Source organism: Anabrus simplex, chromosome 8, assembly GCF_040414725.1.
Source record: "Anabrus simplex isolate iqAnaSimp1 chromosome 8, ASM4041472v1, whole genome shotgun sequence".
NCBI classification, from domain to species: Eukaryota; Metazoa; Arthropoda; class Insecta; order Orthoptera; family Tettigoniidae; genus Anabrus; species Anabrus simplex.
Genome location: NC_090272.1, coordinates 103,939,716 through 103,959,743, shown reverse-complemented (window position 1 = coordinate 103,959,743; position 20,028 = coordinate 103,939,716). Strand labels below are relative to the sequence as shown.

The 20,028-nt window shown below is 39.3% G+C and overlaps 1 protein-coding gene across 3 annotated transcripts in view; it reads left to right on the top strand.

Moving 5' to 3' along the window:
• Positions 1-20,028, top strand: part of Rbpn-5 (Rabaptin-5) — a 238,044-nt gene that overhangs the window by 134,286 nt on the left and 83,730 nt on the right. For all 3 annotated transcript variants that reach the window (XM_067152405.2, XM_067152404.2, XM_067152403.2), the window contains exons 10-11: positions 16,408-16,553; positions 16,647-16,740. In XM_067152405.2, coding sequence (XP_067008506.1) covers positions 16,408-16,553; positions 16,647-16,740 — 240 coding nt within the window. The remainder of the gene's footprint in view (positions 1-16,407; positions 16,554-16,646; positions 16,741-20,028) is intronic.

Below are 20,028 nucleotides of genomic sequence, written 5' to 3'. Positions count from 1 at the left end.
AACCCTTGCAAAGCGTGGTTAGCCCCTGTGAAGTTTGTGCCATTGTCGGAGTAGATAACCGACACCCTGCCCCTGTGAACAATGAATCTTCGTAGGGCTTGTAGGAATGCGTTTGTTGACAGAGACCTGACAAGCTCAATATGAACTGCTCGAAAGATGGCGCAGGTGAATAACACGAGCCATGCCTTCTCTCCAGTCTTCGGATACAATGGTCCAGCAAGATCTACTCTGGTGACTTGAAATACTGCGGTGCAGTTAACTCGCTCCTTGGGAAGTAGGGCAGATTGTGTGTCTCCATTGAGCTGGACCGATACCTCTTACATCTGGCACAGCTCGTTATGATTCGCCTAACCAACTTTCTTCGTCCTATGATCCAGAAGTCTTCTCTAAGCATTATTAATAAAGTTTGAAGTCCCATGTTCTTAGACAGGCAATGTTTTTCCATCACATTTCTCTCAACGATGATGATATCTGAAGGCAGCACATTGGGATACGTGAAGTTTTCTTTATAATCACCATAGGCTAACTTTGTTCGCAGCCTTAGAATTCCCTGACTATCTTCAAAAATCTGAGTTTTCCTTTTCATCTTTTGCTCTATGATCTCCCTGTTCTCTGTTTGAACACATCTTATCAGACACTTTTCTGCCTCGACTACTTCTTCTACAGATAGTTCTCCCTTCCTTTTGGCATCTCGGTGTCATATGTTGTAGACAAATCTCAGTGCCCAGTGAATCATGCGTAACGTTCTATGGTAACTAGAAAAATAGCAGAGTCTCGATTTAAACTCTTCCTTATCAAATACTGCATTCGTTATGAGAATCTTTCTCTTCTCCTTGTTGACTTCATCCTCAGGAGCCACAATGTTCAATTTTGGCCATCGTTCAGTGTCATCCTTGAACCATGTGGGACCTTCCCACCACTTACTTTCTACCAAAAACTTTGCGCTCATGGCTCTGGATAGTAGGTCAGCAGGGTTTAAAAACCCTGCAACATGATGCCAATCCTTTGGGTTACTGATCTTGCGTATTTCCTCACAACGATTTCCTACGAACACACTCCAGTTTCCTTTCGTCTTGATCCAGGTGAGCACCACTGTAGAGTCACTCCAAAAGTATGTTTTACAGTCTTAGAGGTTTAATGACCTTTTCACTTGTGTGCATAACCGAGTGGCTATGGCCGCAGCTAACAATTCTAGGCAGGGTATAGTTATCGGTAGAGACGGGAATTATAGGCACTAAAAACAGTTAAAATAGGCAGTCATATAGGCTCTTAAATTGGCCAAAATAGGCATTTAAATAGGCACTAATGTGTGAAATAGGCAACAAAATAGGCATGAAAAAATGACTTATAATTTCATAACACACTCAATTACTATAAAAGGAATTTACACGCAACGTTTCAATGTTTTCAGGTAACAATCTTGTTCTCCTCTCATGCATAATGTTTTTGTACTGAGACAAAGATCTCTCAACATCACACGAAGTGATTGGACAAAACTTCAGTGAAGTCACTTCATCTGGTTTTATTTCGCTGACAGCGGCTGCCTTCCTAGAGGTCCGGACGAAACTTCACCTGACTTCTTCCACAATCCTAAATGACTCCACCAGGGGCATGCCACTCTTCTCCAACTTGGTGATTGCTCCCGGCAGCTTGTTGTAATCTGAAGATGCTCCGGTTTATGCAGGGGCACATTAGCTCCCAACATTGCAGTGCATAGGTCTGAACAAAATGGTTGTTGGTCGCTGCCCAAAATGGACTGGTAGAAAGGCTGCGTTGATACAGATTTCTGTGCTCGTATCAGATGCATCACAGTACTTCTAAGTTGATCTATGTGGTATTTTTCTCACATTTGATCTAAAAAGTAATAAAATTGACAAAAATTAGATTGCCCCTATATCTTAAATTTCTACAGTTGGGCTAATTGGCAATACTTCTTAGTATATATCATGCATTTGTTTCATAAAAGAAGGCTATTAGAGATGATGTTTCTGGAAGTACAAAACTTTAAAGTAGAAACAAGGGAATTAATAATTTGCATGGAAATATATCCCGAAGGATTTTCAGTTATAATTTGGCAGTATCTTTTCGAGTTCACCGGGTGAAAAATATAATTAAAAAGACATGAAACGATACCTGAATAGCGTAGAGGAGAGATCCGTCCTTTATGCTTGCCAAGGACCCACCAAGCTGGCCCTAGCAGTATTCTTACTTATATATCACTTAAGCACAGTGTAAAGCCTTATGGTCTCTACGCCTCAGAGAGCCTGACAATGAATACAGAGGGTGAGCTTCAAGATCTCGAGAAAAAGGAGAGGAGAATCTTAAGGGAAATTTTAGGACCACAGAAAATGCTGATAGGGAGGAGAGGAAAATTGATGATCTCTACAAATACACCGAAAAAAATTACTGTCACCATATGAAAGCGAAGGCTAAAATTCTATGGGCATCTAGAAAGAATGGATAAGAAACGGCCAACTAAGAAAACCTTCAGGTACATCACTGGACTGAAAGCTTCGACGAAGTGGGTAAAAGAGGTAAAAAGAGATGCAGAGTAGAAAGTAGACTTACAATGGATATGATTCACAACAGAAAAGAATTTAGAAGCTGAGTGTACAGCATCAAAACATTCCAGGAGAAACCACCAAAAAGGAAGATTAGAAGTGAAAGGATGAAGAGGGTCTGGGAGGAGGGGAAGAAAAATAAGAAGAAGAGAAAGCCTTGGGTTCAATGCGGTCCATAGGCGGCCAAATTCAGAAACAAGAAGAAGAAGAAGAAGAATGAAAACAGAGACACTATAAATCTGAGATATGTGAACATTTTATGTTTCAATTCGCCAGCTTTGGTCAGCCAGGTCAGCTGTCATGAAGACTATTTTCTGTTGCCTGCAATAGATTCTGCATCATGTGTGCCCACAAGGCCGCTACCCTCGTTGAAAATTAAAAAACCCCGTAATTTGAAATTGTCATGACATGCGCCCATAACCTTATTTTTGTGACAATTTAGTAAGACTCTAGAGGGGATGCTAGAGGCTTGTTAACCTGGGAGCTTATGCCCCACAGACTCTCTTTGCTTCCCCCCCCCCCAAGCACAAATGTTACTAACCAGACGTCACCAATCAAAGGCTTAGCAGAAGTGTAATAGAATTCACGATAGGTTTTATTTTTTTTTATTTTTTTGCAAGTTGTTTTACCATACACCGGTACAGATAGGTCTTATGGCGACGATGGAACAGGAAAGGGCTAGGAGTGTTTAGGAAGCGGCCGTGGTCTCAATTAGGGTGGAGCCCCAGTATTTGCCTGGTGTGAAAATGGGAAACCACGGAAAACCATTTTCTGAGCTGCCGACAGTGGGGTTCGAACCCACTATCTTCCGAATACTGGACACTGGCCGCACTTAAGCGACTGCAGCTATCGAGCTCGGTTCACATTTTTAAAAGGGAGTTTTAAAAGTTGCATTTCAGTTGTAAATCTCTATTTTCACAGGAAATGAATCATAGTTCAAAATACCGATTTAATTTTCATCCATTCTGTGACAAGAGACCACCGGCGTTCTAACTCCTCGTTCAGTAATTTAATGATTATTTACATTTTAGCAATATAAAAGAATAATTGAAAGTTCACGGCTAATATAGCATTGCAACAAAACAACTTGCCACAATACGTACATAAATTAATAGGCCAATATATGCTACAATGAAATGCGTTCATAGTTCTCAATCACAAAAAAAAAAAAAAAAAAAAAAAAAAGAAGATAAATAGAACAAACGAACTTACCTCCTTTCTGCAAGCTTGACAGACTACCCTTCCATCCGTAGTGAAATTAGGGTCCCTAGTGATCCACTGCTTCAGCCAGTAGGACTTCGAAGATTTTTCTTTGGGCATTGCCGCAAACACACTTCTTTTTCTTCTTCCACTTCACAATAAATCACAACATGTTCTCAACATAAAGCGTACGCGTACAACAGTTCGCATCGAAAGGGAGGTACAGAGCATATGTGTTGTGCAACATAGTTCGACGTTGACTGGTTCTTGCATATGTCTTAGGAGGTTGGAGGGGTTGAAGGTTTCGAGGTTAAATTGTTCTTTGTTTCTCCTGATGGAAATTTCGCTAGAACTATTTCTGGTCACTTCTGAGAATTCCTATTTTTTTTGGGGGGGAGTAAACAGTTATTGAAAAAAGAGAAGATATTTCTGTCGAGCACACTAGCTACAATATAATGCACTGGAAGATTATCGGCTTTTTAAAAATACAGTCAAAAGGCATCAAATAGGCATTTATACTCCAAATAGGCACAAAATCCTGAAATAGGCTTTTTTAGGCACAATAAAACCAACGAAATATAGCTAAAAAGACCCTAAAACGGATTTATATCTCAAAAGCCTACGTTTCTGAACACAGGAATAAAATAGGCAAATAGGCAAATTCCCGTCTCTAGTTATCGGTCCTAAAGGTGCAACCCTAGCTTTAGCTTGGACCAACTGTAATGACACAATAGAGTCCTTTTGTGCCCTTAGGAATATACACGTAGCATATGACAACTTGCTGGCATCAGCAAACACATGAATGGTTAATCCCCTGCTGTGAAATTCCCATGGTACAAGTCTTCTTGGAATCCTGCATTGTTTCAACAAAGGTACATGTTTCACCCGAAAATGGAATTTGTTTGTTATTTGTTGTGGTAATTCCTCGTCCCATCCATATTTTTCTCTCCAGGCTTCCTGCATCAATAATTTAGGGATTAATGTTACTGGACACAAAAAACCAAGTGGATCAAAAATACATTGTACAGTTGACAGTAAGCTTCTCTTAGAAGTTGAAGTGTGGTTAGCTCAACTGTATTAATGATACAGAACATCTCATCTGACCGAGCATCCCACATAAGACCAAGTAGTGAAACAATGTTTTCTGACTCTGATTTTTCTGGTGAACTGCTTATCCACCCTCTTAATTCAAATTGTGCTGAACTCTTCATTTTAGTAGATTTTTCAATGAACTCACTCAACTGTTCTTTGGTTTCACAGCTAGTGACACAATTGTCCACATAGAAAGAATACTGCAGCTTCTTGGACATTTTCAGATCTTCAGCTGAAACGTTACTCAGGTGATGCAATATCGTTGCTCCTAATAGGAATGGGCTGCACGTAGCCCCAAACACTACTCTGCAATGTCGCAATGTGATGATCTCGCCTTTGGAATAATCTTTCCACCAGAGAAATCTTAGAAAATCCCTCTCATCCTCATAGAGGCTTATCTGCAGGAACACCTTTTTAATATCAGCTGTGGCGCCTATGGCATGCTATCGAAACTGCAACAAAAGTTTGGGAATAATCTCGATTAAATTTGGTCCCTTCTCCAAACATTTATTCAGCGAATTGCCATGTCTATCCTTTGCCGAGGCATCAAACACAGGTCTAATTTTAGTAGTTAAACTTGATTCCTCATTTACTGCTCTGTGTGGTAAATAGTGACCTGACGTCTCGTCATTCTCATTTACAGTCTCCACGATTCCACATTATATCCACTCCTGAAGTACATCATCATAATCTTTAAGCTTGTCCAAGTTTATCAATCTTCTAGTGACTGCTTCCAACCTCTTCTTAGCTAACTTCCTGTTGTCCAACAATTCTGAATGGCCATCCTTCCAGGGGAGACGAACCTCGTATCTCCCTTCTTCATTCACCCTTACAGTTTCATTGAAGTGTTTCACGATTTCCTCTTCCATCTCTTTCTTTGACGGAGACTCTGCAGGGTCCTTTATGTCAATGGTTTCTAACTTCCACACGTCTGATATATCCATTGCTTTACCACAGGTGAGACTGACTAGTGACTGATTGCCCTTAGCCAGATCTTGCTGACCCATCACTGTCCAACCTAACCTGGTTTCCAGTGCATACATATTTTCATCCAGCTTAACCAGAACTCCTGTAAGCAGCTTCCCCAAAACATCTGCTCCAAGCAACAAATGCACCTCTGGAGCATTGACCCCAACATCTGTTAACTGAATGTTTCTAGCTGCAAGAACAGGAGAAACATGTTGAGTTTCTAACCTTGGAAAATAACCACATATTTTCTTCTTATCAAGTACCAAGACTGTGCATTTGAAATCCCCTTTTAGTGCTTGTAGTGTTACATCATAAACATAATGGGTTTTTTTGCTAGTTTCTACACCCCCAAACAAATAATGAGACATCACTTCCTTTCCCATTTTTTGTAGTCCCAACTTCCTAGCGCTTTCTTTGGTTATGTAAGACATTTGTGACCCAGAATCTAATAAAATTCGTGCAACCTTGACAGGTCCTTCACTACCAGAAACTTTCACAACAAGAGTTTGTAATAGCGTCTCTGCGTTTTGATGGGCAGTTAGTCTCAATGTTTTGATTATTTCGATTATCCCTTCTCTTTGAATTTTCCTCTTTCTTAGTTATTAAATCAGGACATAAGATACAATGATCTCTTTTTAAGCAAATCATACACTTCACAAATGCTTTACATTTGCTCAAGTTATGCCCCTCCCTTAAACAACGAAAGCAAGCAGCCATTTTCTTCAAAATATTCTTCTTCTCTCCATTCTGGAGATTCCTCAATTTAAAACAATCAGCAGATCTATGGGAACTCTTGTCACACCAGATATAACCTGTTTCAGTTTTCTGACCCTCACCTGAGTACAAAGCAGCAGCAGCAGCAGTGGGAAGTCTCTCTTGTTTACCTGGCTTGCATAACATGTCCTCCCTTTTCACGATAAAACTAGAGCGAGCAAGTGACAAACGTTCTTCGCTCTCCACTTCTTATTTTATAAATAGTAGCAACTTGCTTAGGTGATGATCGTGATCATTTTCTGATATATGAGATACATGAACTCTCTACTATGCCTTCATAACCTCTTCTGGTAATGCAGACTCCACCAGAGGATACAGCATTGCTGCACACTTATCACTAGTGACTCCTAAGATTCCAAAGCTCTCAGTTGTGTTTCTAATTTATCATAGAGGCTTCCAATACTAAGGCTACTATCTTCGGTAGCTTGAAGCAAAACAAGATTTAGAAGTTCTCGGACATATATTTTTATAAGTAATTCTTCCGTGGCATACCTGGATTTCAGGTGATCTATTGCCTTTTGATAGTTCGCATCAGACGGAGGGAAACTCTCAACTAGCTCCCTTGCCACGGAACCTGGAACAGTTGCTTGTAGAAGATACTGAACTTTGTCTTCCGGGTCGATATCACTATCGTCGTTTATTTTTTTAAACTGTCCCCCAAAACCAATTCAGTTTTTAATATCTCCATTGAACTGTTTAAGCTGTAGCTTGGGTAAACTGAAATTCCTTTTCTTCGCCGTCTCGATCTCACTCGCTAAGGCCTCACCTCCACCAACATATAAATTCACTTGAAAATTATTTTCGAACCTAACCTTAGCTTGTAGCCACTTCTCGTGGTACGTTTGTGCCGTGTCGAATTCCTTGGCGTCGTCTTCTTCTGTCGTTTCTTCGACACCCCTAAGTGCTTGAACCTTTTCATCCCAAGATAACATCCGCATTGTTTTATATTCTAAAATACGGAAGTTTGTCAACATTTCTTCTGCATCTACGACTGCTTCAGATATTTTTATTTTGAAACTCACCGTGTGCTCTCGTAAATAATCTACGTATTTGTGATATTTCCTTATTATACTGTTTAAGCTCCTCCATCTTAACTATGTCCTGTCATGGTCGCCAGAAAATGTTCCGTAATAATAAATTTGGAGCTTATTCCTTAATTTATTGCACAGGAATATGTTCTAACACCTTTTTTTAAAACAAAACTTCCAATAGACCAAAAAAAGCACCTTGCGCACTTCACGACTGTCATCTTTTTTGAAACAAAACTTAAGGGAGGGCTGTCATGATACCAACCACTACAAACACATAACAGGATAGAAAACAAAATTCTCTTAACACATGACTTCTAGGCTATGAAGAGCCATAAATTGTACATGTAAACATTGTACACTGTTCTTTAACAAAACATGAATGTATTTGAGTTAAAGTGGCTATTTTTGATGGAACGCAGTACTGTATTTCTAAATGTAAAATGTCAATAAATGGTGAACACTACTTTTAGGCCTACATATAAAGTAAATATAATCAGTTTTAGTTACTTATATCACGTCATTCATTTCATCTCATAATTCCTCTGATGACGTCGACGTCAGGAAGGGCATACGGTCGTGAAAACTTGCTACAAAGATTCGTCTCGCTGCATACTCGACCCCGTAGAGAAAAGGGATAAGGGTATCATATTATCATATTACGCAGTATTGATACAAAATAACTCAATGGCCAGTCATTTGTCTCTGTCAATTGAGCCGTAGGCCTACCACACAGTAAACCTTACCACTGCTTTCATTTTAATTGTCTTGCACCGCTAACTTCCTTGCTACCGGCATTTCGTCATTCCAAGTGACGTCATCTTCACTGCCATCTCGTCGGTCATGCACAGCAATCGAGACCGAGAGCATTCGAGGTCCCGTCTTTTTGAACCTTTAGTTTTTGTTCCCGACTATGGAGTCCAAACTCTGTGAAGCTATTCCCAAATGGTTTCTGGAAATGGTCTCTGATATTCCCAGCTGGTGTATGTGTAGCAGAAGCCACTCGAAGCCGTGTTGTTGAAAGCGTGCCAAACCACCAGCTGATAACTAGCGTATGTTACGAGTTGTATTTCCGAATGTAATACATAGTGACTGGAAGCATTCTTTTGATAACTGCGGCTGTTGAAAGCCAGACCCTTATTTTTAAGTATATTTCATGCTTGTTCTCTACCTTTATCACGTCGGGATTTACCTAAACAGCTGTAAATGAAATAAGAGAGACCGCATTGTTTAGGTTAGGTATGGTATCACCTGGATAGTGTCGAATGTTCCACAACGGAAATAATAAAAATAAATAACAGGAACGTTTGCCGCATTTATGGATATCTACAGGTGTGGCGGTAATGCGTTTTATTATCATAATGTTTAATTTCGTTTGTTGTCTCCCATTTTTTATTAATGCTTCCCTTGTATGTTTTATTTGGCGTCTCTGAAAATCGTTGAAAGTAAGTGGGGATATAAAACATCAGTATTATTATAATATTTGTTAGGTACGTTGGTGAGTAAAACAATTGTGATTGGATTCTTTTTATCATGTTTCAAACCTGCTTCTCTCCCAAAAACCCTATATTGGCCTGAGTTATGAGATATTAAACGATCACTTTGTTAATGATCTCGCCTGCCTATATTAATAAGCCTAGCAACAACCATGAATATTTCTTAACTAAAGTGAACTCGTTTCCTCATCCCGAGGGGGTGCAGCTCTTTTCTGGACAGGTCCCCAGTGGAAGGGAGTTGCATGTACCATTTTTACCGCAAATCAACCTTCCTGCCATTCGCTAATCTCTGGCAGTACGGTACCGGGAATCAAACTCAAACTTCCAAGAATGGCAGCAAATTGTGTTAACCATTACGCTGGCGGACATTCTTGACTACAAAACATAGACATATATACATGAATGATGTGTGCTTGCAATCTGTGGGTCGGACACGAAACTATTCACCTATTTGTGCGACATCATCAGAGTTGCAGTAGGCCTACGCTACAGAGGCGGACATTTCTTAACTATGAAACACAGATGTACCGCATGACTTCGACGCGTGTTTTCATTGCGTGGGTCATACAGACGAAACTATTCACAAATTTGTGTGATGTCATCAGAGCTGCATAAGGCTCATAGCCGATCCAAAGCGGATTCTTTGTTCTTCTCTGATGACTTACGTTGGGGGGTCTTGTATGCGAGATTTATTTTTTTCATTTTCTTCGTCTCAAAAAGCCAAGGAGGGTCTAATACATGAGTAAATACAGTAAATGGAATCAGGCAGTCTTTGCCAGAAGAATGTTCTGAGCAGTCAGTGTCAGTGAATAAGTACTGGCCGGCTACGTCCGTAGACGTAGAATGATCATTTTCATGGTATAAATTAATTTTGTCCAACAACAGAAGGTCAATGACCCCTGAAAACACTGAAAAACTGTTGATGACCTACTGCCATGCATCATTATGCAAGGAATGAAATATGTTTATCAATTTAACACTGAGTTAAAATTAAGTAATGTGTTTGGTAAGAGTATTTTGTTTTATTTTTAGTGCATATTTTCAACATTTTTAGTACATATGTGATGCATATTTTTGGAGTTTTTAGTGCATATGAATCCGGGCTCTAGTAATATATAATGAACTAGCTGATGTACCCGTGCTTCGCTACGGGATTCTCAGGAAGACTGGCTTGGTGGTTTTCCTAACTGAATTCAACATGGGTCATTACAAAAACTTCAGTAGGAATGTAGCGATTGAAAGCAATGTTATCATATAAAATACTCGATCAAATGAAAAACTGCACACTTTCCCACTTTCAACAAACAGTAGTACGGTGCCGATCTAACAGTCCAAAGTTCCAGAGCTGGATTAACCAGGTCGCAGACTGCCATGAACACTCCTCTGTCATTATTCCCTTAAATATGCACACTACTCATTCCAACCAGTGCCTCAAAGTAGGAACTGAATAGCTCGAATGCTATTATGAACCAGTGTATTACGTACCAGTAATATCAGAAAATGTATGAACCAGAGGAATGGCATGCTAAAGAAGAAAGTTATCTAACTCCCCAGCTACTTCCCGCCAATATACAGGCAGGCTGTTACACTCGGTATGACCAGGCGAGTTGGCCGAGTGGTTAGAGGCGTGCAGCTGTGAGCTTGCATCCGGGAGTTAGTGGATTCGAACCCCACTGCCGGCATCCCTGAAGATGGTATTCCGAGGTTTCCCATTTCACACCAGTCACACCAGACTGTACCTTAATTAAAGCCTAGGCCACTTCCTTCACACCCCTATTCCTTTCCTATCCCATCATTGCCATAAGACCTACCTGTGTCGGTGCGACGTAAATCAAATTTAAAAAACCTCGGTACGCTGCAGTAATGCTATCTATCGGGGATGCGTGGAAACAGAAGACAAAAAGCACATCACAACAAACAATGGTCAATGTAATGTTATTGTTGATAAAGTTTATGAGCTTTCTATATTGCAGGCCTTCACATTAATTTTCTTTCGACTCTGTGATATTAGGGCGTCTAACAAAATTATTTATATCGTAGACTGTAGTTACTTATTCTCAGACTTTACATACCTATTTTCACTAAATTCTGTTTACCCATTTTCTCGTGACTCGGCGCTGATATGGCTTAGTAACAAAAATCCAAATTCATTAAATATCTCTGTGATTATATGTGGTACGGTAACAATGTATAAGACATAAGTGATCGGAAATTTAATAACTTCTTACATAACTACTACTAAATTACGACATAACTAAAATTATGTTAGTTATGTAGTATTTATCGATACCTTCCTACCAGGTATCCCTTGAGAACCTTATTTTAGAAAAATAAATAACTTATTTGAGAATTACATTTCAGGCCTTCCCCTAAACTACCATTTCACTCAGCGTGAATAAAATAATTTATAGCCTAGACTGTAGTGGTTCATCGCCCGACTTTACATACAGATTTTCACTAAATTCTCTTCAGCCGTTTTCTCGTGATGCGTGTACATACACACAGACGGACAGACATTACAGAAAAGAAAAACGTGCATTTCCTTGTTACTGTGGACATGACCGATACAGAAATACCATTCTTTTCAAATTCTGAGCAATGTACAGACAAAACTCTTATTTTATATATATAGATTACATTTCAGGCCTTCCCCTAAACTACCATTTCAATCAGAGTGAATAAAATTATTGATGGCCTAGATTATAGTGACTTATTCCCCGACTTTGCATCCAATTTTAGTGAAGATACGACCACTAATATAATAATATTTGAGAATTAAATTTTAGGCCTTCCCCTAAACTACCAGTTTTCTCAGCGTGAATACAATTATTTATGGCCTAGATTATATTGGCTTATTACCCCGACCTTGCATACCGATTTTCATTAAGATACGGCCAATAATAACATAAATATTTGATAATTAAATTTCGGGCCTTCCCCTAAACTACCACTTCACTCGGCGTGAATAAAATAATTTATACCCTAGATAGTAGCGGTTCATCACCCAACTTTACATTCCGATTTTCATCAAATTCTCTTCAGCCGTTTTCTCGTGATGCGTGTACATACATACATACAGACAGACAGACAGACAGACAGACAGACAGACAGAAATTACGGAAAAGAAAAAAATGCATTTCCTTGTTACTGTGGACATGACCGATACAGAAATACCATTCTTTTCAAATTCTGTATAATGTACAGACAAAACTCTTATTTTATATATATAGATAGGTTTAGTTATTTGCCCCGGACATGTACATTGTATTACAAAAATTGTTTTACTCTGCAGTATTTCACAAACCTAAAAATCAATAAATATCACATCACATTTCAACTACTGTACACTGTTTTACATTGCTAAAAGTTGTAACTGACTTGTTTGATGCACATGCAATATGGCACGTAAAGTTCTAGCTCGATTACACTTTCTCATCCTGTGCAGTGATTGCACATTAGTGAACTGTGTGCCTGGCACATGCTCTTTGAATACTTGGAACATACCATCTTGCTTTTCCTGTCTTTAGATGTTGGAAAGTATGCACATCTTCATTTCACGTTGCTGCGCTGGTTGTTCCTGTCACAATCTACTAAAGTAGGGATGGTAATAAAATTCTCTATATCCAAATAAACTGGTTTCAGGAGAAACAGATTGACAGATTTGGCTGGGTCATTTCAACTGAATGATCCTTCATGAGTATCCTTTTATAAGAAAGACCTTAGTGGTACGAGGGATGTAGCACACAGTAAAGAGTGAACACATTTAGAACAGACACATCCACAACAACTACTACTACTACTACTACTACTACTAAATGTTTTCATTCCTCTCCTGAATGGGGAGGCGGGGCCTCCTAGACAGTGATGCCATCTCTCAGGTCAGGAGATTTGTGTCGGAGAAGGAGATGTGCGGAGGAGATTTGAGGGTTGGCGTCCGTGGCCTATACTAGGAATTAGCCGGGTATTCACCTTAGTGCAGGAGAATGGAAAATGATTCTCAGGACAGCCAACGGTGGGGAGCAGCCCCTCTCTATCTCCTGAATACAGAGGCGTAGAGCCATGGCCACTCCTCCTCTGCTCGGTTGGCTAGTTAGAGTGCAGAGCTGTCGGACCACGGACCAGCCATGGCCACTTGTGGGCCAAGACCCACTCTGCATCTGCCGACTGCATTCAAAATATTTGTTTGTCTCTTGCAAGTGTATTATCCCGCAGTGTCATCGGTCAACAATTTGTTTGTCTCTCTTATCTATTACGTCCATGCATCCTTTGGTTTTATGTGAAATGAAGTAAAGTTATGACAGAAATATCAACACAAAAAAATGAAGCACTATTCCTTCCAAATAAGGATTTATATCGTACACTTCTCTGTGAACCATGTGACCTTGCCGCAGTGGGGAGGCTTGCGTGTCCTAATGATGCAGATAGCCGAGCTGCAGGTGCAACCATATCGGATGGGTATCTGTTGAGAGACCAGACTAACGAATGGTTCATCGAAAGGGGGGTAGCACCCTTTCGGTAGTTGCAAGGGCGGCAGTCTAGATGATTGACTGATACGTCCTTGTAATAATACTCAACATGGCTTAGCTGTGTTGATACTGCTACACGGCTGAAAGCAGCGGGAATCTACAGCCGTAACTACCTCCCGAGGACATGCAGCTCTCTCTGTATGAATGATGTACTGATGATGGCTTCCTCCCGGGTAAAATATTCCGGAGGTAAACTAGTCCCCCATTCGGATCTCCGGGTGGGGACTCCACGAGAGGGGGCGATCATCAGGAAGATGGATACTGACATTCTGCGAGTCGGAGCGTGGAATGTTAGAAGTTTGAATCGTTGTGGTAGGTTAGAAAATCTGAAAAGGGAGATGGATAGGCTAAAGTTAGATGTAGTTGGTATAAGTGAAGTACGTTGGCCGGAAGAACAAGATTTTTGGTCAGGCGACTACCGAATTATCAACACAAAATCAAACAGGGGAAATGCAGGAATTGGTTTAATAATGAATAAGAAAATAGGGCAGCGGGTAAGCTACTACGACCAGCATAGTGAAAGAATTATTGTCGTCAAGATAGACACCAAACCAATGCCCACCACAATAGTGCAGGTCTATATGCCTACTAGTTCAGCGGATGATGAAGAAATCGAAAGAATATATGAGGAAATAGAAGATTTAATACAATATGTAAAAGGTGACGAGAATCTAATTGTGATGGGAGACTGGAATGCAGTGGTAGGCCAAGGAAGAGAAGGTAGTACAGTAGGAGAATTTGGATTGAGACAAAGGAACGAAAGAGGAAGTCGGCTGGTTGAATTCTCCACTGATCATAATTTAGTCCTTGCCAATACTTGGTTCAAACACCACAAATGACGGCTGTATACGTGGACGAGACCTGGAGACACTGGAAGGTATCAAATAGACTTCATTATGATTAGGCAGAGATTCAGAAACCAGGTGTTGGATTGCAAAACTTTCCCAGGAGCAGATGTGGACTCTCACCACAACTTGTTGGTCATGAAATGCCATCTGAAGTTGAAAAAAGTGAAGAATGCAAAAAGATGGGATCTAGACAAGTTGAAAGAAAAGAGTGTGAGGGATTGTTTCAAGGAACATGTTGCACAAGGACTAAATGAAAAGGCTGAAGGAAACACTATAGAGGAAGAGTGGAGAGTCATGAAAAATGAAGTCAATAGGGCTGCTGAAGAAATGTTAGGAAGGAAGAAAAGATCAACTAAGAATCAGTGGATAACTCAGGAGATACTAGACCTGATTGATGAATGACGAAAATACAAGAATGCTAGAAATGAAGAGGACAGAAAAGAATACAGGCGATTAAAGAATGAAATGGATAGAAAGTGCAAGGTAGCTAAGGAAGAATGGCTGAAGGAGAAGTGCAAGGATGTCGAAGGCTGTATGGTCCTGGGAAAGGTAGATGCTGCATACAGGAAAATCAAGGAAACCTGTGGAGAAAGGAAATCTAGGTGTATGAATATTAAGAGCTCAGTTGGGAAGCCACTTCTAGGGAAAGAAGACAAAGCAGAAAAATGGCAGGAGCATATCCAACAGTTGTATCAAGGTAAAGATGTAGATAATTTGGTTCTGGAACATGAAGAGGCTATTAATGCTGATGAAATGGGAGACCCAATTTTGAGGTCAGAGTTTGACAGAGCTGTGACCCAACGTAAAGGTCCAATAATACTGCCTTGAGGAATCCCCTTCTTAATTATTACAGGGACAGATAAAGCTTCACCTACTCTAATTCTCTGAATTTTGTTTTCTAGAAATATAGCCACCCATTCAGTCACACTTTTGTCTAGTCCATTTGCGCTCATTGTTGCCAGTAGTCTCCCATGATCTACCCTTTCAAATGCCTTAGATAGGTCAATCGCGGTACAGTCCATTTGACCTCCTGAATCCAGGATATCTGCTATATCTTGCTGCAATCCTACATGTTGAGCTTCAGTGGAATAACATTTCCTGAATCCAAACTGCCTTCTATCAAACAAGTTATTAATTTTGCAAACATGTCTAATATAATCATAAAGAATGTTTTCCCAAAACGTACATGCAGTGCATGTCAAACTGACTGGCCTCTAAGTTTCAGCTTTATGTCTATCACCCTTTCCTTGACCGACTCGTTGGCTGAACGGTCAGCGTACTGGCCTTCGGTTCAGAGGGTCCCGGGTTCGATTCCCGGCCGGGTCGGGGATTTTAACCTTAATTGGTTAATTCCAATGGCATGGGGGCTGGGTGTATGTGTTGTCTTCATCATCATTTCATCCTCATCACTACACGCAGGTCACCTACGGGTGTCAAATCGAAAGACCTGCATCTGGCGAGCCGAACCCGTCTTGGGATATCCCGGCACTAAAAGCCATACGACATTTCATTTTTACCCTTTCCTTTATACACAGGGGCTACTATAGCAACTCTGCATTCATTTGGTATAACTCCTTCATGCAAACAATAATCAGATAAGTACATCAGATATGGCACTATACCCCAAGACATTGTCTTTAGTATATCTCCAGAAATCGTATCAATACTAGCCGCTTTTCTAGTTTTCAACTTTTGTATCATACTGTAAATGTCATTGTTATCATAGGTAAATTTGAATACTTCTGTAGTATTAGTCACCTCCTCTATCTGGACATTAACCTTGTAACCAATAATCTTTACATACTGCTGACTGAATACTTCTGCCTTTTGAAGATCCTCGCATACACACTCCCCTTGTTCATTAATGATTCCTGGTAAGTCCTTGCTTGCTTAATTTTGTCTTATTGTTCAAGGTTGCAGAACTTAAAGAGAAGATGGAAAAAGCTGAAGAAGTTTTAAATGAATTACGTCAGACTTACTCCCAAACTATAGCAGAAGTATCGCTTCAGTTGGCACGCCTCTCTCATGACCGGGAAAAGGTTGACAGAGAACTTACAAGGCAAGTAGAGTATGTTAAAACGTAATCTTGGATAATGTAATGTGTTTTTCTAAACTGAATATTTTTTAATAAATTGTTATATTTTTTGCACAGACTTCAGAAAGAAAATGATAACTTGCTTGGCAAACACAGTGCTCATTCTCAACAACTTCAGAATGAGAGTATCAACTTACCTGACAAGGTAGAGGTAAGTATTTTTATATTTTAATTTCATGTAGACAGGTATCTAATCTCTATAAATAAAATGAGATAAATAAAACACTACTTCGGTCAGAACTTTTAAACATCAGCATTTCAAGGTTGATTGTGTTTTGAATAAGAAGTTAAATTAAATTTTTACATTTCCATGTCTCTGTATATCTATGTATGTACGTACGAACATACGCACATCATGGGAAAACTGCAGAGCACAATTAACCTTACCTGGGCAGAAACCTATGTATGGCTTACCTGTCCGTATTCTCACGTGCAGAAACCCATACTTGCTCAATACTTCAAAATATTAACGGCTCTTTGAGTTCAAATAGTTACACGAATAGTCAACAGATGACATAAGCTGTACTTCCAAACATTTTAATGATGGTTGGTAGTGTTACGATAATGTTAGGCACATTCTATGTGAGTTATTGGCTGAGTTCGTCAAGTGTGAACAATTGCAGAATATTGTGGTTTACTTTTTCCAGTTTTCCCCCATGATTTAGGCAAAATGGCTAAAAGAAAACAAATCAAAGTGATGAGATAGAGGCAATAGTTAATGAAAGTGACAGCGAAATTTCAAAATTGGCAGTTAAGGTCAATCTCTCGAGATTTCTTCTGGCAGCGGTAGTGAATGCGAGAGCAGCACAAGTGACCGTACAGATGATAGAGCACATGCACTCGGCTCTGCCTGGACAGATGTGAGTAATTTTGATCCTGGCCCATCAGCTACGGTTCAAATATATAATATTCAGACTGATCCACTAGAGTATTTTTATCTTTTCTTTGGTGATGAGATTTTTGAGGTAATTGTGAATGAAACTTGTATTCTGGGAATCACAGGTAAGAAGAAAGCAACACCCTGGACTAAAAAGGCAAGAATTGCATCATGGTCTCTTCCAAGTGTTCCTGACATTAAAGCATTTATTGGTGTGGTGAATATTATTATTATTGTTATTATTATTATTATTATTATTATTGTTGTTGTTGTTGTTGTTGTTGTTGTTGAGACAAAGAGTAACGATGACTCCCTCATTCCTGTTTTATCAGCCATATGGTAATGCCTAATAGTCCTAATTTTAATATCTTCCTTTCTTTCACATTTATTTTTAACTACCACAAAAACACCTTCGTGATCACTAATACCATCTATTACATCGGTTTCTCTATAGAGCTCATCTGATTTTACCAGCACCACATCCAGAATATTCTTCCCTCTAGTTGGTTCCATCACTTTCTGAATCAGATGCCCTTCCCATATTAACTTATTTGCCATTTGTTGGTCATGCTTCCTGTTGTTCGCATTACCTTCCCAATTGACATTTAGTAAATTGAGATCACCCTCTACAGTCACGTTCCTTTCCTTATCGTTTCCCACATAGCTGATTATCGTATGAAATATTTCTGAATCAGCGTCTGCACTACCCTTTACCGGTTGTTGTTGCAAATAATGACAAGATATCAAGTTGCCTGTTATCTTTAGAGATGAGCCTTACACCTAGAATTTCATGTTTGTCATCTTTAACTCTTTTGTAGCTTACAAATTCCTCTTTCACCAGAATGAATACTCCCTCTCCTACCATTCCTATCCTATCTCTACGATACACACTCCAGTTCCGTGAGAAAATTTTTGCATCCATTATATCATTCCTCAGCCATGATTCAACTCCTATTACAATATCTGGTGAGTATATATCTATTAAATTACTTAATTCTATTCCTTTCTTTAAAATACTTCTACACTTGAGCACTAACATTTTTATGTCGTCCCTACTTGATTTCCAGTTACCTGTTCCCTTATCACTGCTCCCTAGGCCACCCCGTTTCCCTGAATGTACCTCCCTATCACCCTTCTAAACTCTTGACCTTGAAAAGGGCTCTTTGAAACTCTTTCAAAAATATTTGCATTCACCTGGATTCGAACTATTCATCTAATGTCAGCCCCAACGGTTGACTGGCACCTTGTCACGTCAGCCATGCTTGATATATAACGCTTGGCTCCAAGAAAACATGGCCACCAACCTTGCAACCTTTTCTTTTCTCTGATTCATGTTTTACAGCATTCATTTTGTGTTCTGCCACAACAGACCACTATGAACAACCTGTTCACTAGTTCATTTTATGTATTATAAAGGGCGGCATGCAATAAATAGCATGTTCATGGAATGGTCCTTTTATCGTGGCACGAAGATAGAATGAAATCCTTCTTCCTGTGCAAGTCTGCCTCCTTTTATGTTGACACTATATTGGTAGCAAGCAGAGCAATATCAACCTTTAGGACTATCGGTGTTAGGTGGACTGTATGTCTTCATGAATTATAGGGGGTTGATGGACCACCTGGTATATTGATAGAAAAGGTAAATAGTCAACAGCTTGCTGAGATGATAAATGGAATAAACGGAAGAATTAAGAGAAAATATATAAATGAACAATGAAATTACAAGAAACATTCATGTTATGTAGGATTGACTGGGAATGTGGTCTTGAACATAGTGCTTGATAGATTTGGAATGATGTAAAAGTAGAGTAGAAATAATGATGGTAAAATTTCAGTGTTGTAAAGGTCTCAGTAAAATAAAAAATAAATAAAAATCGAAATAGTACTGCAGAGCAAGGATCTGTCAAAATAATGCTAGTTTTAAATTGAATAAGAATAGAATAAGTTCTTATCTGCATTGCAAGAAGAATAAAAGTGTTCCAAGTGAACATTAAAATCTGTTCAATCATTGTTAGATATACTTGTGACTGGTCAGCTGTTGAAAGAGCTCTGTGTTATCGTAGCGATACAAGTAGTTAATACCTATTGAAATTTGATTGAGAGAGTGCGTGCGTGCGTGCGTGCGTGCATGTGAGATCCGTTTAGTGCTATAAGTATTGGTGTTTAGTATTTTTTGGTAGTAATTAAGATTAGTGATATTTTAAATTTTACATTGAGTATTTCCATTGGTGTTCAGTAGATTACGTGTTCTAGGTTACATAGGTTAAGTGTACTTTGTTTTGTATCTGGGTTGGGGAATTAGCATTTTTTGGTTTAAATATCAGTTTTTTTGGTATATACTTACAAAGGCAGTTTATTATACAGAATTATATCTTCTGCACTTTCTGCATGTTACGTTTGTATAGATACCATACTAGACATGATATTTCATATAGCACTTCATTGCACCTATCACAAACAAAACAATTTCTTCAGATAATCAGTACAATGTGGTAGCATTGTAAATTTGCTGGGCGGAGTAGCTCAGACAGTAGAGCATTGGTCTTCTGACTCCAAATTGGC